This window comes from the organism of the source record quoted next, unplaced genomic scaffold (genome assembly GCF_019419815.1).
Source record: "Pyrus x bretschneideri cultivar Hongxiangsu unplaced genomic scaffold, Pyrus_bretschneideri_v1 Contig200, whole genome shotgun sequence".
In the NCBI taxonomy this organism is placed as follows: domain Eukaryota; kingdom Viridiplantae; phylum Streptophyta; class Magnoliopsida; order Rosales; family Rosaceae; genus Pyrus; species Pyrus x bretschneideri.
Genome location: NW_025999503.1, coordinates 1,591 through 26,331, shown reverse-complemented (window position 1 = coordinate 26,331; position 24,741 = coordinate 1,591). Strand labels below are relative to the sequence as shown.

Sequence of the window (24,741 nt, the reverse complement as noted above, 5' to 3'; positions counted from 1 at the left end):
ACTTCCACTTAAAGGTTGAAGAAAGTTTGAGTAGCAAAGCCTGGAGATAAAATTGCCTACTAGTTGATGAGTTTTGCAAGTCTTTCCGTCCTCATTTGTCCTGACTTGGGAGGGAGCCTGAGGATTTTCCTACGTCCACGTGTACATTTATTTGTTTATTATGTAGGATATTTCATATGATGCGAATGTGAAATTTGAGAATCGATATTAACATTAAATTTATAAATTGGAACCTATTCACCTCCCTTAAACTAGCATCTTCCTTCATTGAAATATAACATATGAGCACTCCATCACCACTTTCTCCTTTCACACCATGGTGGATTTTGCGGATTTCCCAACCATCAATCTCTTTCTCGCAAAGTACTTCTGTGACAATGATCCATCGCCATGGTAAAGTCTCAAGCCAATGAAACAATTATAACTCATAAGTTTTTCTCCACTTAATATCATGTCATTAGCACAAATGCGATAAAAAGGATACACCACGTTCAAACTCATTTCAAGACAGATAAGGACCCAAAGGAAGAGACAAATAAAACCTTCACAAACCCACCACTTGAACCCCAAAACCGAAACCAAAAAGAATTCGCGCTCCCTCACTCTTTCGACAGCCAACAATGGCGAACCTGAGGACGGCGATGGACTCAGCCTTCTGGGGCTTGAACTTTTCTTCACCTCAGACCCTTGAGGGCTCGGCCAAGGCCGTTCCCGGCGACCCCTTTCCTCTCGACGGTGCTCGAGCCAGCCGAGCCCTTAGGATTCAGCAACTCTTTCTTCTGGGTGTTATACCTTCCTACAACCCCAATTCTTACAGGGACTTGGGTTCTTTCTCTCACCAGTCCCTCTGCTCAGACCAGCTACCTCTAACTGGTACACGGCTACAACTTCTTTGCTTAGCTATTGCCTATTGGGTTTTCTCAAATTTATTTTATTTTTCGTTTAATGGATATTCTTTTTCGTTTTACGTGTTTCTGTTGATTGGTTTGTGGTTTGTATGGTTACTGAGAAAATGATGGGAAATGCGTGTGATTCATTTGTTGTTTGTTTGGTTGCCGGGAAAGTTTGGAGAGAAGAACAATTGAAATTGTTGTTATGGGGTTGAATTGGGTAAAGGAAAAAGGTTAGGAAAGATAATTTGTCTCCTGTTTCCTGAGAAATGAACCTTTTTTTTGTTCTCCAAATTCGTATTTTTGTAAACAATTTTTATGTTACTAATTGCTAAGGAGCCTCTGCTTCTAGGTTTGGTTTGTTCTTTGTTTGATATTTAGGAAGATGTTGGTATATTGTATAAACTTTGGGTTATTGGTGAATTACTTGAAGTGAGAAAGAGAGATTGAGTGGAAAGCTTGACAGCCGAACAAAGCTTGTTTGCCTAGTTCTAGTGGTATAGCACATAAAGCATGAATTTTTTGTTGCCTTATTATTTTACTGATTTGCAAGCGAGTTCTTATGTTTTTCGAGAGCATCAAAGCTTTATCAGGTTTATCAGAGCACTGGTTGGGATTATCCCTATGCTTAGACCAAAGTCATCTCACATTAGCATTCTTAGTTGTCCGACATACTAATTCCCTTGTTACATGATCTGCGTGAAAATAGGTGGCTTGGATTAATTGGGCAGTTCCGCCCGAAGAAACTCTTTTCTTGTATTAAAGCTGAAGTTACCAATGATGAGATGGGGGTCCCTACTTTGAAAGATGGGGGTCACTTTATTCGTTTGGATTATGCACACAGCTTCTTTCGTCTCCGTCCTCATCCATAAAGTTGAGCACAGAAGGACATGGTGAGAAAAAAGGACGCCGCAACAAATTGATGCTCTTTCATAAGGCATGCATTTACTTTCTTGTTTTGACCTTTAATCAAATGTTTAAACAGTCAGAATTCCTTTTGTCCCTTGTTTGCCGGGTTTTTGAAGCTAGTTTGAGGGATTTATGGGTGTCAATTTCTTCATTTTTTGTACAATTACTATGGCTAGGTGGATAATTTGTTTACTGATTGGAGTTGTTAGGTTTAAAGTTCTTTTTGGGGTTTGTTCATGCCAGGTTGTAGTATCATCCAACTGCGATTTTTTATTTCTTTCATATGACAAATTTCTCTTATAGGAATTGAAGTTAAAAATAAGTAATTATAGGGATGTATCACTTGAACTTTACCAGATTCTGTCAGCATGTATAATCTTAAAGTATTGTTTCCTAATTTATTAATTGTTGAAAAGTAGGGCCTTGTTTGGTCTCTAGGATTGGAACGGAATGGACAAACTGCTATATTGAGGGTATATTAAAGATAGGGGTGAATGATTTTTCATACTGAGGTGATTAGAAGGGGGATATGGAAAAAATCTCTTCTGATCCTTACCATTTTGGTGGATTGGAATGGAAAATAATCCATCTCCTACCTTCAAGTAAGCCACAATTTTTTCATTTCTTTTGTCAACATACCTTGAATATAGTGGGTTGTCCATTTCAAACCAATCTTAGAGACCAAATGAGGCCACAATTTTTTCATTTCTTTCCTGAACATACCTTGTATATAGGTTCGTATATATCAACATGCTTCAAAAATCTTAATTTACAAGTGTCTTCTGTTTACCACTTTTCTTTATAGGTTACATGACTTGATAACATTGCACAAATGCACTGCAGGGAACATAGATAAAATTGGAAAGTTACACGTCTATAAATTAAGAGCCATGTACTGACAAAGTTAATATCAGTACTTTTAACATTGCACATGTGCTGCCTAAGCTGTTTGAGTGAAAAAGTTCATGCCTGTACCTTTATTTCCTTTATTTATCTTCCTGTTTAAATTATGAGCCATGCATTAAATTTTCTCAACCTTTAAGATGTTTGCAGCTTCCTTACCTTTAAGATGTTTGTTTTGGCGGCCATCTTATGATGTGCGTCTTAAAGAACCTCATGCTGCAGTATATGGAGTTTTTGGTAATTTAACACGTTACTCATATTTTCTGTGATAACTTGTATTATCTTGTTACAGTTTTTTGGAAGTTTCGTATCAATACTCAGGTGTATATTATAATTTTTTAGTTTATACATTTGCATGTTTTTATACATGTATACATGTTTTGGTACCTCTTAGTTTCATTTATATTGTATGTGTGTAGTTTTCTACTTTAGTATATTAAAAGCCAGTAGACTTAAGGAGTATGTCAGCTCCTTTCATGGTGTTCCGTGGTGGTAGGTGTGACTGCAGTAAAAGAAAATAATAGTAATAAAAATAATTCTAGAGACAAATTCTAACAGAGCAATTCAATATTTTTTTTGTGTTTACAAGTCCAGATCCGTTGCCGACAGTATGCAGTATCTTTAGGTGTTTACTTTAACTATTTCCTGATGTTTGCCCCAGGGAAGGCCAGGTACGAAATTCTTTAATTGTCAAAATTAATCATTGTTAGTGATATAGTTCCCTTTCGTTTGCAAAATGAAATTGTAATGCCATTCTCACTTCTTCTGGTCAATGGTGGCATTACATTTTAGGTGGAAGCTGCACTGCCTGGTTTCAGGATGGGTACAACCCAGTGGCAGTTGATATGAGGGGAGACGAGGGCAATTCTTGGAGCAGTAAGAAGAGAAGTCCATTCAGTGCTGATTTTTTCGGCTCTCTCTGCTATACTTTCCAGCACGGAAAATTTGGAGAGCTCTACGGTGATCTGACCTGGATTGATGCTCGCCTGGATATTTGTTCAGCGTCAGGTTTGGCTAAAAGGGTGATAATGGTTTGAAGAGTTCCTCAGCTAATAGTGCAAAAGATCCGATGTCCTCCCCTAGGATCAATCTAATCTTTCAGCAGCAGGTATTTCTATTTATTCCTTAACTTTTTAAATGTTTCACACCTTAAGTTGTAAGAGATATTTTAAATGCAGTTATGCACAATGTGTTACAAAACCTGCATCGTCCCCATCAAATCCTCAAAACAAATCTTCCTCAAAATATTCCATCTTCACCTCCAAAATACCCATAATGTTCAAAAACGTCAATCTGGGAAAGCTACGCGTTGTGCCTTCTTTTCTTCGCCGCGGTTAAACGACTTGGTAGAAAAATCTGAAATTTTGGGACAATCATCTTGAAAGACTCATGAACATCCTTCAATTGAAATCTCTAAAATTCATCCGCTTGATCACTTTTTACTCAAGAGGAAGTCGAATGCCTTGCATTGAAAATACATAACAAAGTATCAAAATTCTACCAAAATAACCAATAAATTATAACTAAGAATAGGGTAAAATATATGGTATAATATGTACTCATCAATACTCCCAAACTTAGTTTTTTGCCTGTCCTCTAGCAAAACAAAACTCAAAAACAAAAAATAAAAACTAACAAACTAAAAACTTTAACAAAAATTGACTATGACAATTTTCACTTTCAAGTTGCAATCCATAAAAAATGTTAAAATTAGAACATCTTTTAAAAAATTCCAACCAATACCACCACAAAGTCTAAGCCATTTAGAATTAATTAGAAAAAAACTCATGAACTTCATTTGGTATAAAATGAATCAACATGGTTAAAAAGACTCGACTAAAACCCTTACCACTTGTCCATTTTAGTTAATACTTACTAACTTCAAACATAACTATTTTGAAGTTAACCTAAAACCCTTACCACCACAGAGTCTAGTCCATCCGAACTCCAAAGTTAAACGAGTTTGAACGAGAGTAGTACTAGGATGGGTGACCGCCTAGAAAGTCCTCGTGTTGCATCCCTCACAGCCGACCCCACATGGTGGGAAAAGGCTTAAGAAAAAGAAGAAGAAGATGGTAATAAAAGTGGTTGTGCAATGTTAGTTCACTTAAACTTTCGATCCAACCCATGTAATGAGTTTTAGGTCAATGGCTCCCAAACCACAAGGGCTTTGGGGCACTAGGTGTAGAATGCCCCTAAGGACTTACTAACTCGAGCTGAAAAGGCTATGAAACCAACTAACCACCTCATCCCATGCCAAGACTCTACTATTTGACGCGAGATCACTGCTGATTAGGCATGACTAACCTAGTTACTAAGCAAAATCTCGGTGGAACAATTATTACTTTATTTATAACAATAAATAAACTTTATTTTTTTTAGAATAAAAATATAAAAAATTAACTTAGATGAAAAGCAAGTGCTTCAATCTCACCCCCACAAATCATGTTGGTGTGAATGTGCTAATTGTGAAAGGATAACTCATGAATTAGTGCCAAAACAACAATAAATAGAAAAGACTCTACTGTGGAATTAATTTCCACCATGTTCATTTGTTCAAATGTTTAAAATAATCTATGAATATTAACTTAAAAAGAATGAAAAATTTTAGCATACTTAAAAATTAAAAATCTAAAAATTTTACCTTTCCACCCCTAAACTTAAATCACACATTATCCTCAAGGTGCGGAAAAAATAAAGAAAGAAAACAAAAATATTAAAACCTTAAAAACTGAAAAATAGCTAACAAAGACAAAAGAAAATAAAAGAAAGAAACAATAAAAGAAAATATAAAATAACAAAGGAAACAGGAACAGAAATAAAAGAAAAGACAATGAAACCGACACACCTGCGATTCGAAGTGTTGACCTGCTGACAAGAAAGAAACAGAGGCGCTGGAAAATATTGGGAAAAGAAGCAAAATTTCAGTGCTCTGGAGGGTTGAACCCGTGACAGGAAACATGAACTAGAGGCCCGTTTCCTCGTCTCTCCTAACTGGCGCCGTACCCACGAGCCCAGAGCCGTGAAAGCTATCTCCTTCATTTCCTCTTTCCCTTCATTTCTCATGGAACTGAAACCCTAGCTTCCATCATCAACCCAGAACGTCAAAACATGAATCCATCTCCATCTCTGTCAAAAACGGAACCCAGCCATGGCGATCTTTGAAAACCGAGGTAAAGATCTCTCATTCTCTCTGCGATTATGGTCTCCACTTGGCGATATGTGAAATAAAAATGCATCCAACCATTTCTCCCTCTCGCTTTCACAACCGAAGCTCAAATGAAAACGAAATTCTGACTCATGCATGTATGTTTTCTGTATGTGGACTTGGGGATCCGAGTAAGGCCTCGGGGAATAGGAAATGCAAGGAGCAATGGCTCACAAATGAAGGTGCTGTACACACAGCAAAGATGGCTGCAAGAACTCGGATCTACAAAATGAAAGGTAAATCAAATCCCTCCACTGCGTTAAAATTAAGCATGGTTTAATATCTCTGAAAGTCATACGGATTTGTGAAATGTTTCTCTCATGCATTTATAGACCTAAAATTTCGTCAATGCTCATGTAATTTTCTGTGACATGGCTTTGATGAATGCCCACCTCTGTGTTGCCTGGACCACCCCCAAACTATATGTAAAACAATATTTTAATGAAATATAAGAGTGAGTGAGCGAAAGATAAATGTTGATGAATGGGTGATGAATGCTCACATAAATGTTGAAGAATGGATGACTGATGAATGCGTATTTTTGTATCTTTATTGTTTCGTTTATAGAAGAGTAAGGTTTATATCCCCTTCTTTTTCATGTATTTTTTTTCTTTTTTCTTGTATTACGAGGAATTAGGTTTATGTTCCCTTGACTAGGTGTAACCTACTTTTTGTTATTAATAAAATTCTCCTCATACCGTTTAGGTTTTCTAAAAAAATAAATTAACAAAAGCAATAAACTACTATGGAACGCTTCCCATTTTCAACAAGGGATAAGCCTCTCAACAGGGAGCAGGAAATCCAACATAGGTTTGAAATTTGATGAATACTTTCCACAACTTTGTTTTTTAATTTTAATTCTTTCAGAGTGTTCGTCCTGTAATGTTTGGCAAAGCTAGAACGTCATTGTTCAAGCATAATTCGATGCAAGTAAGTTTGTTTGGCAAACATTGATCAACTAGCCATTTGCACTGCATTTTTTATCTAACAAATACGAGAACGCTTTCACATAACATCAATACTATTACATGCTATACCACATTATTAACAATAAGCTTCTATTCGCATATACCATTTGCTCGAAGTTTGTTTCTGATTCGACACATATGTGCCACAGCATCACAGATGTTCAATCTTTCTCTAGGCAACTCCGCTGAGCAAGCAACACCAATTTCTAAAACATAGATTAAACTTTCTATGATTAGGATGTGATTCCTTGCCCTCCCCTCATTAGGATGATTGCTCTCTTGAACAAGAACGGGATCCAAAACCTCTTCCACTTGCTCAGGCAGAGCTGCCTTCACAAAGCTATAAAGGTTTGAAGTTCCCTGAAACATGTCATCGGTCGGTCTTTTTCCTGTAAATATTTCCAACAGGAGGATGCCAAAGCTGTACACATGTGTCCACACTTCATGTCCCATGCCATATTCTGCATTCCACAATTCAGAACATTAGATTCTAATTTTCTAGTGAAGTGCTAAAAGCTCATTTCATGTTTGAAAATTTTAAAATAAATACTGCACAATTTTAAAATACTAGCTAGGGAAAAATAAACCACCAAGTGTATTTACCTGGAGGAGCATAACCAATAGTTCCCTTGATCCCTAAAGAGCTTGATTGATTTCCCGAAGAATTTTCAGCAGCTTTTGGTAGGAACCTCACCAACCCGAAGTCACCTACATGTGCAACCATGTCCTCATTGAGAAGAATATTGCTGGGTTTGAGGTCGCAATGAACTATTGGCGTCTCACAATGATGATGGAGATAATCCAATGCCGTAGCAACATCAATAACAATATTCAACCTCTGAGAAATTGTTAAGCTCCTTGGCCTCTCATTTGTCTCACCAATTGTATGAATTGGATATAGCCATTCCTCCAAGCTCCCGTTAACCATGAACTCATAAATTAAGGCCTTGAAGTCGTGACCGCGATAATCAAAACCAGAACATGCTGAGAGTACCTTGACAAGATTACGGTGTCTAATATTTTTGAAAGCCTCGCACTCAGCAATAAAACTTTTGTAAGCTCCGCGACAAACGAGGTTGAGTACCTTGATGGCAACTGTAGTTTCACCTTGCTCAAATACTCCTTTATAAACGGACCCAAAACTGCCCATACCGACCAAGTTGGTTGAGGAGAATCCATTTGTTGCCTTTAGAAGACTTTGGTAAGACACCTGGGGAAATTTGTCCGAATCAGTTGCAGCTTGATCCTTTTTGTCCCTCCGTGAGCAATAAAGGTACAAAAAGGTTAGTGCAAAAATGACTCCAAGAATCCCACAAACGAGGGAGAGAACCAATTTCATGGTTAAGCTCAATCCTTTCTTTTTTGCATGCTGGAGTTTGCACTTTGGCAAATGAAACTCAGGTATGCCCCCACAAAGCTTGCTATTTCCTTCAACTGATGTCGCCGTTGCATTCTTGAACACTCCTTTGATCGGCAACATGCCCTCAAAATTGTTATAAGATAGATTCAGAGATTCCAAAAATACAAAACCTTCTAAGAATTCTGGAATGGTGCCTGACAAGTTGTTGTGAGAAAGATACAATTCTAAAAGACCTCTTAGACCTGGTTTGGTACTGAGGTGATTTTGAAAAAAAGCTGCTATCAAAAAAAGCTGGGAGCTGTTTTTGTGTTTGGTAAACACTCAGCTTCAGCTTTTTTTCACAGTTTTGGATGAAAAAAAGCCAAAAACAAGAAGCTGCAAAACCTAGCTTTGAAAAACTGGCTTTTTTTCACATCTGTTTTACATAAAAGTTTACCAAACACTCTAATACTGCTTTTTTTTTTCAAAAGCACTTTTACAAAAAAGTTTACCAAACACTCTGCTGCTTTATTTCACAGCTGCTTATTCTCACAGCACAGCAGAAGCAGTTTTTTTTCAAAGCACAGCAATACCAAACCAGCCCTTAGTGAACTCAAAGTTGATGGAATTGTCCCATTGAAGAAATTTCCATGCATGTCTAGGTACTCTAATTTTACACAACTAACAAGACTAGCCGGAATTTTACCGAATAACATGTTATCAGATATATCTAAATACTCTAGATTTATTAAAACTCCTATGTTCTCTGGCAGGGAGCCTATAAACTGATTTTGTCCTAAACTCAATTCATACAAGTTCAGCAGACCAAAGATTTCTTGCGATATGATACCGCTAAAATTGTTGGCACCAAGATCTAAGATCCTCAAATTCTGACACTCTGCTAAACTCGGCGGGATATTGCCTTTAAGTTTGTTGCCTGCTAAGCTTAACACATTTAATTGACTTAAATTTCTGAAAGAGGATGGAAGATTGCCAGAGAGAGAGTTCCCATCAAAAGTTAATTGATATAACTTGTGCAGCTTTCCCAGACCAGGGGGAATGTGACCTGAAAATTGGTTCTCCCTCATCCCCAAAAGCTCTAAGTTAGCCAGATTTACAATCTCATTCGGGATACTTCCTAATATTTTATTTTGATCTATATTGAAGATTTGAAGAGTAGAAGACAGGTTTCCTATGCACTGAGGTAACGTGCCCCAAAAATTGTTGGTAAACATTGAGAGAATTTCTAAATGGGTGGCGTTGGTCAAATCGCAGAGAAAGGTCAAGTCATCAATTCCCCCACTTCCGAGATGGTTGTCAGCAAGTTCTAACAACTCAAGCTTATGCAAATTCGTCAATGGAGGGACTTTTCCATGCAGGTGGTTACCTCCGATCCCCAATCTAAATAGATTTGAGGCATTTGATAATGAAACAGGAATAGATCCACTGAATTGGTTAATGTAAATAAAAAATGTTTGGAGACTCGGAAAGACCATACCTAAGTTTGAGGGTAGACTCCCTTGGATTTCATTCCCTCCCATAGAAAGGATTGTGAGAGAAGAGAGATTAAAGATTGAGGGAGGAAGCATACCCGAAAAGCTATTTAGGCCGAAAGAAAGAAAGCTAAGATTGGTCATTCGTCCAAAAATATCCGGGACAGTGCCACTCAAATTATTAGTAGTTGCGGAGAACACTTCAAGAGATGATAAATTGCTAAAAGAAGTAGGGACTCCTCCTGTAAAGTGGTTAGAGTGGATGATAAAAACCCTTAACTTTGACAAGAGGCCAAGCTCCTTTGGAATCTTTCCCATCAGTACATTGAAACCAACATCGAGCCAGAGGAGCTGAGAGCAACGCGACAAGTTAGTGGGAATTTCTCCACTCAGTGAATTGTTATTTAACCGTAGTTGTTGCAATCTGTGCAGGCGGCTGAATTCTGGAGGAATTTCATGGCCTAAGCTGTTGTTTTGGAGATCAATGACTCTCAAAAAACTCAAGTTCCCAACATGCGGCGACATAGATCCTCCTAGTTTCAAGGACCGCAGGCTCAAGCTTGTGACCCTCTTACGACGACGACCACATGTAACGCCATGCCAAGAGCAAAAGTGGATGGTTTCATTCCATGAAGTCAGGACTTTAAAAGGGTCATGAGTTATGCTAGCCTTGATTTCAAGCAAAGCGAGTCTATCTGTCTCATTTCCCGGAAGGGCGAAACAAGGAAGGCAAGAGTGAAGAATGAAAGCATGCATAAAAAAGGATGACAAAAACACTGCAGAAATGGAGTTGTAAAACCCCATCCCCATGACGATGATATTTGTTTTGTGCGAAAGTAGAAATGGAGTTGTAAAAGAGTTGAGCTGTATTGATTGTTTCTCTAGCAGCTTTAGCAGCATCCAATTTATAATCATAATCAGAGTGCTCTGTACGTAGTGGATCAGCCACTCCAATCGCTATCGTACTCGATAAGGGATGTCCTGACAAAAAAAATATATCTTTTTCTCTTAATTTGATGAATAAATTCAATATAAATATAATTTTGTGAACTAATATTAGGAATGTTCACTTTTTGAAGTTATTGTATTCATTCTTTTAACTTAAAACAAACTCACGAGTTATAAGTTGAGTGAAATTATAACATCATATGATCGTGTTCAAATAAATAAAAAATTGCTCGTTCCTGTTCATATCGATAGTACGCCAATAAAACAACAGTTAGCTTTGGTATTGTATAATGACAATTTCTAATTTTGGTGTATTATCGTGTCATTTGTTTATGCCAACAAGTAATGTTCGCCCTCACTCCTCTAGTTCCAGATTGGGCGCATGCTTGCGTCTTGTGAATGGATTGAGGATATACACAAAAGAATAGGTAATGGGAACTTAGGTATGAGCAAGGCTGAGATCCAATAAGAAACTACTTTATGTGGAAGACATGACACCCCATTTGACTATGACTAGTTGTAAAATCATTGTAGCTAGTTATGGTGTGGAAAAGCTGAATAAGTCTTCGCCATGATCTTCATTCAAAGATTTATACCTGAAGCATGGGTCATCCTGTGGTGGTTGAAAAAGATCCAACTGAACCACCTGAAATCTAATTCTTTATGTTTCTTCGAGCAACTGGTATAGGGAAAGAAAGACACATGTGGCTATCAAAGTCTGAAATACTAGTAAATAATAACATAACCAACTTCCGTAAATAGCCAAACGAGGCATGCCCAAGTCGCCAATGCCTTAACTAAATCTTCTAAATCTTGTCACGATTCCCACTGCGTACTTGATTCACTCTGCTAGGAGCCACATCGTCGACATAATACAACCCCCTTCTCTTAGACCATCTCCAACCCTGGGCTAAATGTTATTTTTTAGGTTTTATTCTCCCCCCAAATCCAACCCAATTCATGCTAAATGTGTGGGCTAAAAACTAAAAGCTAAACAAAAGCCAGATTTAGCCCATGATTAGTGGGGCTGGCCCACCATATATATGTATTTTATTTAGTTTTATATTTATAAATTCATTGAATCCAACAGTTAAGATCTAATTTGATGAAATTCAACAGTAAAAAAAATATTTAACGGTTCAAATTTAAATGTAACGGCTAAATTATTTTTAAAAAAAATCTTTTATGTGTTTCATATTTTTTCATAGCGTTTAACGAGTTTCATGGTGTCTGTTTGTGATTTTTCAATATTTATCAGAATCTAAATATTTTTAGGTTAAAATGTTCATAAAATTAAATTATGATAGTCTACATAATTTTTTCTTTTAAAAAAAGTTACTTTAAGAAAAAAAAATTAGCCTAAATTCATTATTTAATAATCTGAGGCTAAAAATTTAGGCCAGAAGTAGTGGAGCAGAAAAACTGTTTCTGGACTAAAAATTTTAGGTTTTAGCCCAAAGGTTGGTACCTTTTAAAAAATGTACTAGAAACATTAGTACGATATAACCTAATCGATCGGTAATTTGACTGACTGATAAAAGATGATTTGATAATTCTGGAAGAAGCAAGGTATTGTGTAAGGATAAAGATGGGGTGAGTGCAATTGGACCAGGCTCTGTTACTGAGATTATAGTTCCATTGGCAGCGACGGCACTCTCTTTTGGAGAATAAATCATGGATGAAAGAGTGACTCGTCATGCGTCATGTAGTCACGATCTCTAGAAGCAATTTAAACTCTTCCCGAATTTCCTGAATTATCCCGATCAACAGAGAGAGATACTTGATAAAAAAAAAAAGACAATATTGTCTTTTCTCCCATGGTTGCAGTAGGCTTAGGTAGTTAGGTTTAAGATTTCAGTGTCGATTGCCAAGAACAAGCCACACAACAAGAATTAGGATTATTGTGCTACTTAAAGTTGATGGAATCGTCCCATGGAAGAAATTTCCATGCATGTCTAGGTACTCTAATTTTATACAACTAACTACACTTGCTGGAATTTCACTGAATAACATGTTTTCAAAGATATCTATATGCTCAAGATTTATTAAAATTCCTACATCCTTTGGTAGGGAGCCAAGAAAATGATCTTGAGGTAAACTAAATATATACAAGTTCAACAGACCAATGATTTCTTACGATATGATACCGCTAAAACTGTTCTCACCAAGATATAAGAGCCTCAAATTCTGACACTCTATATTAAACTTGGCAGGATATTGCCTGGAAGTTGTTGCCTTTTAAGCTGAACTCATTTAATTGACTTAAATTTCCGAAAGAGGATGTAAGATTGCCAAAGAGAGAGAGTTCCTACTCAAATTTAATAGATATAACTTGTGAAGCTTTCCTACAGCAGGGGGAATGTGACCTGATAATTGGTTCTCAGCATCCCCAAAACCTCCAAGCTAGCCAAATTTACAATCTCATTCGGGATACTTCCTAATATTTTATTTTGTGCAATATGGAATATTTGAAGAGAAGAAGACAGGTTTCCTAAGCATTGAGGTAACGTGCCCCCAAACTTGTCGGTAAACATTTCGAGAAATTCTTGACCCAAAAAAAAAAAAAAAAAAAAACATTTCGAGAAATTCTAAATGGGCGGCATTAGGGATTGGCAAATACTCATTGGTTATGAGTAATCGCGGTTACCCGTCCATTTAAATTAAACGGTTACAGTTATAGGTAACCGTTTAGATAAATAAACGGTTATGGTATAACCGTTTACCCGCGAAATTTAAATGGGCGGTTATGGTCATTAACCGTGGTTATAAACAGGTAATTGTTTATCCATTTATTTTATATATGTAAAATTAACACAAATCATGTTCTCGATCCAATAATACTTAGCACCCAATAAATTAGCAAGGAATTCATCGGTCCTTCTCTCAATAACACTACTACAGGAATGATGATTCTCATCATCAAGGAATTCGCCAAATTAATTTAAATTCCTTGCGAGTAACCATGAAATTGACAGAAATGCTTTGACAGAAATGTCTTCTAAACAATTTTTGTAATCCAATAATACTTACCAAATATTATATTTACCTTCATTGGTAACAGTTAAAAATATTGTCCTTAAACTATTATTTCAATTATTATAATTGTATAAGGACTTAAAAAATTAAAATACGGAAATGTATGATGAATGTACCTATAACGGTGTTTAATTATTAAAAAAAAAGAAAATTATGAAATTTTTTTTTAATTTTCAAGTTGTTAAAAAACATGTAGATGGGGTATGACTATAACCGTTTAGGCAATTACCCAACCAGTAAACGATTATGCACGTATGAGCATAAACAGTTATGGGTAAATAACCGCGGTTACTCACCCATCATAACTGTTGCCCACGGTGGCATTGCTCAAATCACACAGAAAGGTCGAGTCGTCAATTCCCCTACTTTTGAGATGGTTGTTAGCAAGGATTAACCACTCAAGCTTATGCAAATCTGTCAAAGGAGGGACCTTTTCACGCGATGATGCTGGGTGATTTGGTCCTGCGTGTAGGATGAGTCCCTTTAACTTTACATGGTTGTTGATTTGTAGATCTTTTACGTGTGACTCACTAATTGGGTCTCATGTGAGGGAGCGTGTTGAAATGTCCTATGTTGACCTTATCAATGACAAAAGAAGAGTTTAAGTATCATTACCCCAGTCTAACTAACACCGAGGTTTTTTATGATAAAGCCCAACAACTGACAAATTATGCAAATAATACTTACCAAGTTGATAACAATACCAATGTTGTTAGAAGTGGGCATTCAATCCGTCACTCTAATAATTCTACAAGACCAACTTTAAGGTGATCAGCTTTTGTGCATCAACACTTTGGTTGTAAATTATCTGATTCCAGATTTTTAAATATTTGGACTTGACTCGCCAAATATGGGTCAAGTATATTGTCTCTAGTGTTGGAAAGTGCCACGGTAGATTGGTAGATACATAGCTCTAGCATTCATCAAATATTACTGGCCGACCGGCTTGTCGGAAAGTAGCTTCTAAACTGTCTATTTTCTAGCTTAGCTTACAAGTTAAGTTGGACAAAGTGTGCTAGTAGACTTTGCCATGGTCAAGTTAGGGTTGGAAATTGCCCATCCATACAGATTTAGCAGACTTTTCTCTTTCTTAACAATTATTTATTTAATTCACAAACACTGTAGTTTTAATATATATATATATATATATATTTAATTCACAAACACTGTAGTTTTAATATATATATATATATATATATATTATGGACTTGACTTGATATATATGGGTCGACCATATTGTCTCATTGCACAGTGCCATGGTAAACTGGTAGATATATAGCTGGCATCCATAAATCATTACTGGCCGACAAGCTTTAAATAAGGGGTTGGTTTTGTTTCTATTTTCTAGCTTACCTTACAAGTTAAGTTGGAAAAAGTGTGCTCGTAGACTTTGGCAGGGTCAAGTTGGTGTTGGAAATTGCCATCTAAATAGCCTTAGGAGTCTGGATTTCAAATTAGAAATATTTTTTTTCAAAATATCAAACTTTTTCACCGACCCCTTTGCACCTAACAATTATTTATCCAACCCACCAATTTTATCGCATTATTAAATAAATATATATATATATATATATATATATATTTAACTTTCTAATAAACTTCTTAAGGAAAAATATAGAAAGTGAGGGTAGGAAAGGGACGGTAAGAGAGAAAGCACTCTCAACTTTCTATAATTGCTTATTTTCTCTTGTAGCCTTACACCTTTAATTATACTAATTATGTGGGTTTTACTTGCCTTACAAGTAACATGAGTCTTCCAAATCTTATTGGAATCCTACTTCTAGATTTACAAAATCACACTCTTAAATAATATTAACTACGATACTTCCCCTTGATGTGTAAAACTTAAGAAATAGTCGTATCAGGTTTTTTCGAATGATTGTTGGAGCCTTCAATTGGCATATAGAGAGTCACACATGCAATCTAGATCAAGGTTGCTTAAAGGAAACATAAACTCACAAAACTAACAATGGTTAACCACTGACGGAGGCACATAAGGACTATAGTAGTCCAAGGCCTACCCTGACTTGAAAAAATAAGATTAGTAGTAACTTATTTCTATTGCTTTGCAACCCTTCTCAATACTTTTAAAAAAATTCAATCATTATTTATCTTTTTCATCCAACAAATCTCATCCCAAAATTAAGTATAATATTTCAAATGATCATTTATCACAAATCAATAACATTTAAATTAAAACCCATCATTCACTTTAATTAAAAAAAATATCGTCTTTCACGTATGCATTGGTAGAGCTATTCCCCCTATTCTTCTTGAATTTCATATATTTAGCCATTCTAAATTTCAAATTTATTGAATAATAAAGACAATAAGGTTTGTAAAACTCTATTATTCTCTATAACATATTTGTTTCTATTCTATCCTACCTTTTACTTGGGTTTTAGGATTTGCAAAATTCCAGTAATTCTCTCTATTGAATTTGATAATTCTTTCAATGGTGTAGATGACATCATGTAATGGTTCCAAAATATGAAATTCATCGAGAGTAATTATGATTACTATGAATAGATAAATTATCTATGTATACACGATGAGACGGAAAAAATTTTCCTTACTAGGAATTGGAATCACTTCAAAAGAATGAAACTTGAAAGTGAGGACGAATTCAAAAGAGGAAAGTAAAACAAAGAAATAGTCGAAGAAAAATAAATAAATAAATAAACATCGAAAGAAACACATCTTCAAATTGTTAAGCTTCCCCTAAACAAATGCTTTCCAAAAAATAATGAAATGCAACATGCAAATGATATATATATATATATATATATATATATATATATATATATATATAATTTGTATGAGAAGCCAATCATTATACCAACAAGAATGATAGAGTACAAAAACACATGTAGTTTTGAATCCTTCTTCACAAATTAGCACATTCTCTAAAATATAACATGTTTGAGCAATATAGCAGAAAATTGACGTTACAAAATGTAATTAAGTCTTACATCATCAACTTAACTTTAACCCTTAACCTTACCAGATATACGCTCCACTTGTCACTTAAAGTGTTTTGGGGTGAATATACACAAAACATCTTTACATGAATGCTCTATCATAGACCTGCAAATTGATCCCGTCTCCACTTGTCACTTAATGTTTGGTAAAGCTAGAATTTCATCGATCAAGCATAATTCGTATGCAAATAAGTTTGTTTGGCAAGCATTGATCAACTAGCCATCTGTACTGTATTTTTTTATTTAACAAATACGAGAACTCTCTCACATAAAATATATTAATATTACATGTTATACCACGTACTAACAATAAGCTTCTATTCACATATACCACTTGCTCGAAGTTTGTTTCTGATCCGACACATTTGTGCCGTAGCATCACTGATGTCCAATCTTTCTCTAGGCAACTCTGCTGAGCAAGCAACACCAATTTCTAGAACTGACATTAAACTTTTTTCAATTTGGACGTGATTCCTTTTGCTATCTTCGTCATGACAATCACTCTCTTGAACAAGAACAGGATCCAAAACCTCTTCCACTTTCTCCGGCAGAGCTGCCTTCACAAAGTTATGAAGGTTTGAAGCTCCCTCAAACATGTTATCGGTTGGTCGCTTTCCTGTAAATATTTCCAACAGGAGGATACCAAAGCTGTACACATCACCTTGTGTCCACACTTCATGTCCCATGCCATATTCTGCATTCCACAATTCAGAACATTATATTCTAATTTTCTAGTGAAGTGCTAAAAGCCCATTTCATATTTGAAAATTTTAAAATAAATACTGCACAATCTTAAAATACTAGCTAGGAAAAAATAGACAACTGTGTATTTACCTGGAGGAGCATAACCAATGGTTCCCTTGATCCCTAAAGAACTTGATTGATTTCCCGAAGAATTTTCAGTAGCTTTTGGGAGGAACCTCACCAACCCGAAGTCACCTACATGTGCAACCATGTCCTCATTGAGAAGAATATTGCTGGGTTTGAGGTCGCAATGAACTATTGGCGTCTCACAATGATGATGGAGATAATCCAGTGCCATAGAAACATCAATGACAATATTCAACCTCTGAGAAATTGTTAAGCTCCTTGGCCTCTGACTTGTCTCACCAATTGTATGAGTTGGATGCAACCATTCCTCCAAGCTCCCGTTAACCATGAACTCATAAATTAAGGCCTTGAAGTCGTGACCGCGATAATCAAAACCAGAACATGCCGAGAGTACCTTGACAAGATTACGGTGTCTAATATTTCTTAAAGCCTCGCACTCAGCAATAAAACTTTTGTAAGCTCCCAGACGAGCAAGGTTGAGTACTTTGACAGCAATTGTTTCACCTTGCTCAAGTACTCCTTTATAGACAGACCCAAAACTGCCCATACCAATCAAGTTGACAGAGGAAAATCCATCAGTAGCTTTGAGAAGACTTTGGTAAGAGACTGAGAGAAATTTTTCTGAATCACTTGAAGTCCGCTCTATTTTTGCCCTCTGTGGCCGACGGAGGTACAAAAAGACTAGTGCAAAAGTAACCCCAAGAATCCCACAAACCAGAGAAATTATCAATTTCATTTTTGGGCTTAATCCTCCCTTGTTGGAATGTTGGAGTTTGCACTTGGGCAAATGGAATCCAGGAATTCCCCCACAAAGCTTGCTATTTCCTTCAATCGATGTGGCAGTTGCATTCCTGAAAACCCCCTTCATTGGTACCATGCCCTCAAAGTTGTTATAAGATAGATTCAAAGATTGCAAAACTTGAAGACGCTCTAAGAATTCTGGAATCGAGCCTGACAAGTTGTTGCGAGAAAGATATAATTCTTTGATTCCTCTTAGTGAACTCAGAGATGATGGAATCGTCCCTTGAAAGAAGTTTCCTTGCAGGTCTAGAGATTCAATTTTTATGCAACTACCCAGACTTGTTGGAATTTCCCCAGACAGCATGTTTTGAGAAACACGAAAATTCTCCAGATTTATCAAATTTCCTACTTCTTTGGGAAGGAAACCAGTCAACTGATTTTTAGAGAAATCCAATTCCACATAGGAAGATGACAGACCAATGACTTGAGGGGATATGATACCGCTGAGGTTGTTATTAGCAAGAGTCAAGGCAATCAATTTCCGGCACTTACCTAGACTTGAGGGAATATTGCCGTCAAGTTTGTTACCGGCTAAACTCAATATGGATAGTTCACTTAAATTCCCAAATGACGATGGGATATAGCCGGAGAGATTGTTAAAACCCAAATCTAATTCGTACAACTTCCGAAGCTTTCCCACATCAGTGGGGATGCTTTCTGAAAATTGGTTCTGGGCAAACCAAATGCTCTCTAGCTTAGCCAGATTTCCAATCCCATGGGGGATGCTTCCTGATATTTTATTGTGTTCTACATGCAAGAATACAAGAGAAGAAGACAAGTTGGCCATGCATTGAGTTAAATTGCCCCCAAAATTGTTTGTATCGAACATCAGTTGTTGTAAACGGGTAGCATTAGTCAGATCGCAAACAAAGCTCAAGTCATCGATTTCCCCCCTTCCAAGATTGTTGTAAGCAATATTCAAGGACTCAAGATTAACTAAACTTTTCAAAGAAGGAACTTTCCCCTGAAATTTGTTTCCTTCCATCCAAAGATAAGTTAGAGTTGAGGCATTAGATAACGAAATAGGAAGAGGTCCAGTAAATTTGTTGTGGCCGACCCCTAAATATTCTAGACTTGGAAAGACAATACCTAGGTTTGGAGGTAAAGTGCCTTGGATTCTGTTGACTGTAACATCAATGATACTAATGGAAGAGAGATTATAGAGTGAGGGAGGGATCACATCTGAGAACCTATTACCACCCAAACCAAGAACTTTAAAATTGGCCATTTGACCAAAGATATCTGGAATACTCCCATAAAAATCATTACCAGGTGCCATAAGCAACTCAAGAGATGATAAATTGGCAAAGGAGTAGGGGATACTTCCTGTAAGTTTGTTGAAGAGTATTGAAATTATTCTCAACTTCGACAAAGTGCCAACCTCCTCAGGAAGTCTTCCTACCAGAAAATTCCCACCAAAAGCAATTCTGGTTAGTTGAGAGCAACGCGATAAGTTTGAGGGAATTTCACCGGTAAGGGAATTATTCTCCCAAACTATATCTTGCAATCTTGAGAGACGGCCGATTTCTGGAGGAATTTTGTGGCTCAAGTTATTGTTGGTGAGAGAAAGTACTCTCAAAAAACTCAAATTCCCAACATGTGGTGACAGAGAGCCTGAAAGATTGAAGGACTGCAGGTTCAACACCGTGACCCTCTTGTGACGACGACCACATGTGACACCACGCCAATTGCAAAAATGGTTGGTTTCGTTCCATGAAGTCAAGGCTTCAACAGGGTCATAGGTTATCCTCGCTTTGATTTCAAGCAAGGCCAATCGATCCGTCTCATTTCCACTCAGTCTCAAGGCAAGGCATGAGTGAAAAATAAGGACATGAAAGCAAAAATATGAGAAAAGCAAAACTGAAAAGAACTTGTTCATCCCCATGGTGGTTGCTTCTTGTTATGTGCTTACAGCAGCTCTGCGGAGAATACATCTAATTTATAAGCAACCTGCCGCATAATATCAATACGTTGAGGCATATTCATCCCCCAAAACACGCAATTACCGTCCTAGTTAATGATGCCACAGTATTGGGGTCGGTTTTGTTTAACATTTTGCGGGTTTTTTTTTTGCATGAATCGGATTGGAAATAAGTTTTTAATTTTCATTTCAAAAATTTTGGACCAGGATAATCTCAAAATTTTTGGAACATAATTTGGAAACTCATATATTGTACAGTTCTTTCATTAAGTAACCACTGAGGCACTTGTTATTCACTAACTCATTGTACACTTCGTTACTATTTTGCAACTAACTTAGCATCAGATTGACCACTTACTACGGTCTAGTGATATTCCTTTTTCACTTGTAAGTGAGAGATCTCAAAAAACAAAACAAAACAAAAAAAAATACACCCAGCACCAGATTATAGAATGGAATAAGTAAACACCAAGTGGGTCAACTATATCAAGATAAGGAGACTGCAAGGTGTGGTAGGTAATCAAGATAAGGAGAATGCAAATTGAATCCAAGGACGACCCCTCCACAGGTCCGCTTGGTATAACTAAGGAGTTTGGGAGATTGAAATGGCATCAGGGATGAGGCTGGAAATGCCATTAGGTTTTAGAAGTTAAGATAAGGCTTGACTGGTCATTAGGAAATTGTCATGATTTGGGGGCTAGGGTTGAAGGATGGGGGGGGGGGGGGGGGGGGGGAATTTTGGGAAATACTAGAAAAAATGTCCATGCGTTCCTGCAGGACTTGAATGCACCAGTCTTAATAAAACACATTTTAACCTGGAAAAAAATTCAACATAATCATGAACAAACAAAAGGGATAGATGAGTCAACGGTGTCGGTAAGATAAGCAGTTTGGCTTTTACATACATTCAACCGAGCTGATTACAAAAGATATGGTTGCAAAAAATGCTTTCTTTGTTTCCCTGAGAAACAAAAGCAACAACATGCATTTTACACATATATTGCCCTTGAAGTTAAGATGGCAAAATATATGTCCTACAGGTCAGCCACCTGTTTTAGCAGTTAAACAAAAAAACATAAAAAGTGTTTCGTTCTTGTTTCAGCAGCTAGGCAATTAAGTAGAAGAATGTTTGTTCAAGTTGATGCAAAGAGAGTTCACCTTATACATCAACACTAAGTAAAAATGATAATACAGAACTGGCCAAACCACTTACCCTAACAAAAAAATGCCAAGAATAAACTTGTGTCAATATGTAGCCAAAGGGAGACATAAACTACAAATCAACAGTGACTAAAAACAAAATCTCAGAGACCAAACATGCACAAACATGCAGCAAAAAGAAAAAGAAAAATTGTTGGAAAAACTGACCCTTAATTATGATTCTACAGATCATGCGCAACCCTCTCCTAAAACCAAACTAAACACAAGATAAGCTAAATAACAAATGACTTCATTCAATAAATTTACAAAATTAACTGCAAATCACTAAATTAGCCTCTTGAATTCAGCCAGAGTACTCATCAGGAAACCCAACATTTTTCAGAATATGATTAGCATTTTGACCAATCATTTTCAATGTGAATTTCACACTTGGTTTCGACTCTTGCACCACTTTTGTTCCAAATCTCATATTCCAGTAACCGGTCCCAACATCTTGCACTTTAATAAAAGAGCATTGTAAGATTGTAGAGATGCATAGAACAGATAAAGTTAATGACAGAGAGCTAAGCTACTTCACCTCTTCTATAAGTCCACATCTCCACCCAAGCCTAAACATCCCGACATTGCCCCAATAGGTGTGTCGTCCTGACCTGCAAGATTTACAAAGAAGAAGCAGAGAAATCGATGTATAAGCACAGAGCTTGTCATCCAAAATTCAAAGCTGAAAACAGACAGAAGAATTAAAGAGTTGTGCCTATGAAAAAAATGAGAGAGCAGGTACCAAAACAATCTATGAAGAAAAAGATTTTGAGGTGAATGAGTGGATAAATTGCTACATAAAAAGCTCATTTCAGGTCGATGATCCCTTTCTCACCTTAATAACATTTTACAATTACAACTAGCCTCTTTGCACGCACTAACGTGCGTGCGAGAGGCATTTTTGCATCACGGGCACTACGTGCCCCAAAGATGTGTTGTTTTAGATATTCTTATATTTCTTAAGTGATTATTTTATAAATTGTGTTTGTGTCCATCACAACAATTTCTTATTATTTTCAATTTTTTATTATGTTCAATCATCTAACTTAGTCTTTTTGCACCTGCCCATTGTACCCAAAAAATGAAATTTATGAATTGCACACTAACCATTCCACCTTTTTTTTTTTTTTTTCGTTTGGCTGATAGAATTTGATTTCACGAAATGAGCTATGCTTGATCATTATTATGACTTTGGTAATTAAGTTACTCAGTCTAGTTAGAATTTTGTTATCTCCATCAGTACCATTTTACCCTTATATATTGTACAGAAGAAGATCAAGAGTTAGGTTCCTTAAACTCTCATATAAAAAATAAAAAAAATATGCTTAATTATTTAATGTTGTATAGAAAATATGAAATGATCAATATATTTTGTAACATGAGGATTAGTGGCTGTATTAAAAGGGTGCACAACAACATTTTTTTATTATGGTGGACAAAAAGGTATTATGGGCAATATTTGGTGTCATTCGAGCAGGTTGGCAGATCATTTGTTCAATGGTTGTGTGAATAGGATAGTTGATGCAGTTAGAGGAGTGAGTACATAATTATGGGTGTGCCATTTTGGGTTGGGATTGAAATGTTCAACATTAGAGCATGGGCCAGGCTACGTAGTTCCAATTGCTTGAGTTGAAGAAAGGTTGATGAGATAATGGTCTTACCGTACAATCATCCCATCATTCCAAAGTGATAATGGTGTTATCGCATGCCATATTGTCATATTGCCACATTTGTTGAATAATTTAGGAGCATATATTCCATCCAATTTGCACTTGTGTGAGTAATTTCTCATACATTTTTAACTATTTTTTCTTTAAAACAACAACGAAGATAAAATGGGAAAACATATACTATTTATAAATAAAAATATATGAAAATATGACATGTAATTTGATTTCTAAATACATATTGACAACACTTAATGTCCTTAAATCAAAATGTTTCAGATTCATAAGTTTTCAATCAAAGTTATAGGCTAGCTAGGGATGAACTCCTAATATATGAAGCAAAGCAAAATATGGACAACATGTACATATGTAAACATAGCACCTACGTGTGAAATCAAAGCCATGCTTGCCACCCATTTGCTTGCACTTGATGCTTTAGATTTTCATGGTTAATCTGCAAGCAATGATGATAAAATAAGAAGTCTAACTATAATGCACAATCCCAACTATAAAGATTGTAAGCAACTTAACCTAAATACCTTTAAGTTTGACAATTTTTTCATGGCAATACTTTTACTCCAGTTACTTGTAGAATATTGAAAGATAAATATATTTGTCAAGTTTGAGGTAACAAATTGTAACCATATTTACAAAATTAAATAATAAGAAATATTACCTTAATCTTGTACTTCAACCTTTGTACTTTGAGACGGGTGTGATGCTTGTAAAACTGACAAAAAATGCAATTTTATTTATATTTGAAAATTGAATGCAATTTGAATTTATAGTATACTTTTGTATGAAAATAAGAGAAGACTTACCGTATTTAGAAAAGTTGTTTGGCCACTGTTAATCTTTTTTCTGCACCCATAAATTGTTTTATTTTATTTTATAATTTGAGATAATTAATTTGTAGAATGATATAGAGAATGCCATTAAAAATAAATAGGTAAGAAATGGTGTTGTACCTTATTTGTTGGACTTTATTCCAAATACGTATGATCTGAGGAGTTGTTGAAGGTTTTAATTCTTCCACAGCCTTTTTCATGCGCCACCCATATATTGAAGGTATATATAATGTTAGATTTCTTGTAACAAATTTGTATATAATTTAGGATACATACTGCTCATGCTTCTTCTTTTTCCACTCTTTGAGAATCAGTTGGCTTAGATCAGTAGTTTTTACTCCGACAGATATCTCCCAACCAGGTGTAAAAATAGAGACACGTCTGTTTGAGATCTTATCAATAGGTTCCTTCTTCATTTTTTGTGGGTATTCTTGTAAATATCCTAAAAATGAAAACAAATAATTTTTAAAATTACCATAGCACACGTATAGCACATTAAGATAATCAAAAGTGAAACTCATAATCTGACCGAAATTTGTCAAAGCCTCCTCAAACAAAACCGAAAACAAAAACAAAAACTTACCCATTGCCAAAGCCTCCTCAAGCCAAAAACAGAATGCCAAAATCAATTACATAGAAATCAAATTTCAAACCTCGTCACTTGTTTGTTCCACGATTGGTAAATTCCAGAGACTGATTTGTAGAAGAAATTCAATTCAATAATTCTGTGAAAATGCATGAGAAGATTAACAGTAAGGAATAAGGAGCACTGTGACAGAGAACAAAATACAAAAGTTT

General features: G+C 36.0%; 4 protein-coding genes, 1 long non-coding RNA gene and 1 pseudogene across 5 annotated transcripts; 1 reads left to right on the top strand and 5 right to left on the bottom strand.

The window, feature by feature from the left end:
- Positions 1 to 525: 525 nt before the first annotated feature.
- On the top strand, positions 526 to 1,983 carry LOC125477204 (annotated as a pseudogene).
- Positions 1,984 to 6,802: 4,819 nt separating this feature from the next.
- Positions 6,803 to 8,217, bottom strand: LOC125477203 (probable LRR receptor-like serine/threonine-protein kinase At3g47570). Its single transcript, XM_048584161.1, has 2 exons — positions 7,482 to 8,217; positions 6,803 to 7,339 (listed from the first exon to the last, which is right to left on the bottom strand). Exons 1-2 carry the CDS (start codon positions 8,215 to 8,217, stop codon positions 6,969 to 6,971), a joined length of 1,107 nt encoding a protein of 368 aa, XP_048440118.1. The 3' UTR covers positions 6,803 to 6,968.
- A 91-nt stretch (positions 8,218 to 8,308) lies between these two features.
- LOC103935526 (probable LRR receptor-like serine/threonine-protein kinase At3g47570) lies at positions 8,309 to 10,028 on the bottom strand. Its single transcript, XM_048584153.1, has 2 exons — positions 8,924 to 10,028; positions 8,309 to 8,361 (listed from the first exon to the last, which is right to left on the bottom strand). The coding sequence occupies exons 1-2, from the start codon at positions 10,026 to 10,028 to the stop codon at positions 8,309 to 8,311; spliced, it is 1,158 nt and encodes a 385-aa protein (XP_048440110.1).
- A 6,776-nt stretch (positions 10,029 to 16,804) lies between these two features.
- LOC125477193 (probable LRR receptor-like serine/threonine-protein kinase At3g47570) lies at positions 16,805 to 20,299 on the bottom strand. The gene is made up of 2 exons (XM_048584154.1): positions 17,510 to 20,299; positions 16,805 to 17,369 (listed from the first exon to the last, which is right to left on the bottom strand). The coding sequence occupies exons 1-2, from the start codon at positions 20,190 to 20,192 to the stop codon at positions 16,993 to 16,995; spliced, it is 3,060 nt and encodes a 1,019-aa protein (XP_048440111.1). The 5' UTR covers positions 20,193 to 20,299; the 3' UTR covers positions 16,805 to 16,992.
- A 1,047-nt stretch (positions 20,300 to 21,346) lies between these two features.
- On the bottom strand, positions 21,347 to 22,188 carry LOC125477222. The gene is made up of 2 exons (XR_007258409.1): positions 21,967 to 22,188; positions 21,347 to 21,887 (listed from the first exon to the last, which is right to left on the bottom strand). It is a non-coding gene; the product is annotated as an uncharacterized LOC125477222 (long non-coding RNA).
- A 1,288-nt stretch (positions 22,189 to 23,476) lies between these two features.
- On the bottom strand, positions 23,477 to 24,432 carry LOC125477224. The gene is made up of 5 exons (XM_048584183.1): positions 24,220 to 24,432; positions 24,064 to 24,150; positions 23,917 to 23,956; positions 23,772 to 23,825; positions 23,477 to 23,549 (listed from the first exon to the last, which is right to left on the bottom strand). The coding sequence occupies exons 1-5, from the start codon at positions 24,357 to 24,359 to the stop codon at positions 23,490 to 23,492; spliced, it is 381 nt and encodes a 126-aa protein (XP_048440140.1). The 5' UTR covers positions 24,360 to 24,432; the 3' UTR covers positions 23,477 to 23,489.
- Between the last annotated feature and the right edge of the window lie 309 nt (positions 24,433 to 24,741).

Bases quoted from the DNA above. Each gene is read 5' to 3' on its own strand.
- LOC125477224 (XM_048584183.1), bottom strand. From the start codon at position 24,359: ATGAAGAAGGAACCTATTGATAAGATCTCAAACAGACGTGTCTCTATT. The intron at 23,826-23,916 runs GTAAGTCTTCTC...ATTTTTTGTCAG, and splicing joins AAACAACTTTTCTAAATACG to TTTTACAAGCATCACACCCG. The intron at 23,550-23,771 runs GTAATATTTCTT...CATTGCTTGCAG, and splicing joins GGTTGAAGTACAAGATTAAG to ATTAACCATGAAAATCTAAA.
- LOC125477193 (XM_048584154.1), bottom strand. From the start codon at position 20,192: ATGGGGATGAACAAGTTCTTTTCAGTTTTGCTTTTCTCATATTTTTGC. The intron at 17,370-17,509 runs GTAAATACACAG...TGTGGAATGCAG, and splicing joins CATTGGTTATGCTCCTCCAG to AATATGGCATGGGACATGAA.
- LOC103935526 (XM_048584153.1), bottom strand. From the start codon at position 10,028: ATGGGAAAGATTCCAAAGGAGCTTGGCCTCTTGTCAAAGTTAAGGGTT. The intron at 8,362-8,923 runs GTAAAATTCCGG...AACAATTTTGAG, and splicing joins ATCTGATAACATGTTATTCG to GGCATGTTGCCGATCAAAGG.
- LOC125477203 (XM_048584161.1), bottom strand. From the start codon at position 8,217: ATGAAATTGGTTCTCTCCCTCGTTTGTGGGATTCTTGGAGTCATTTTT. The intron at 7,340-7,481 runs GTAAATACACTT...TGTGGAATGCAG, and splicing joins TATTGGTTATGCTCCTCCAG to AATATGGCATGGGACATGAA.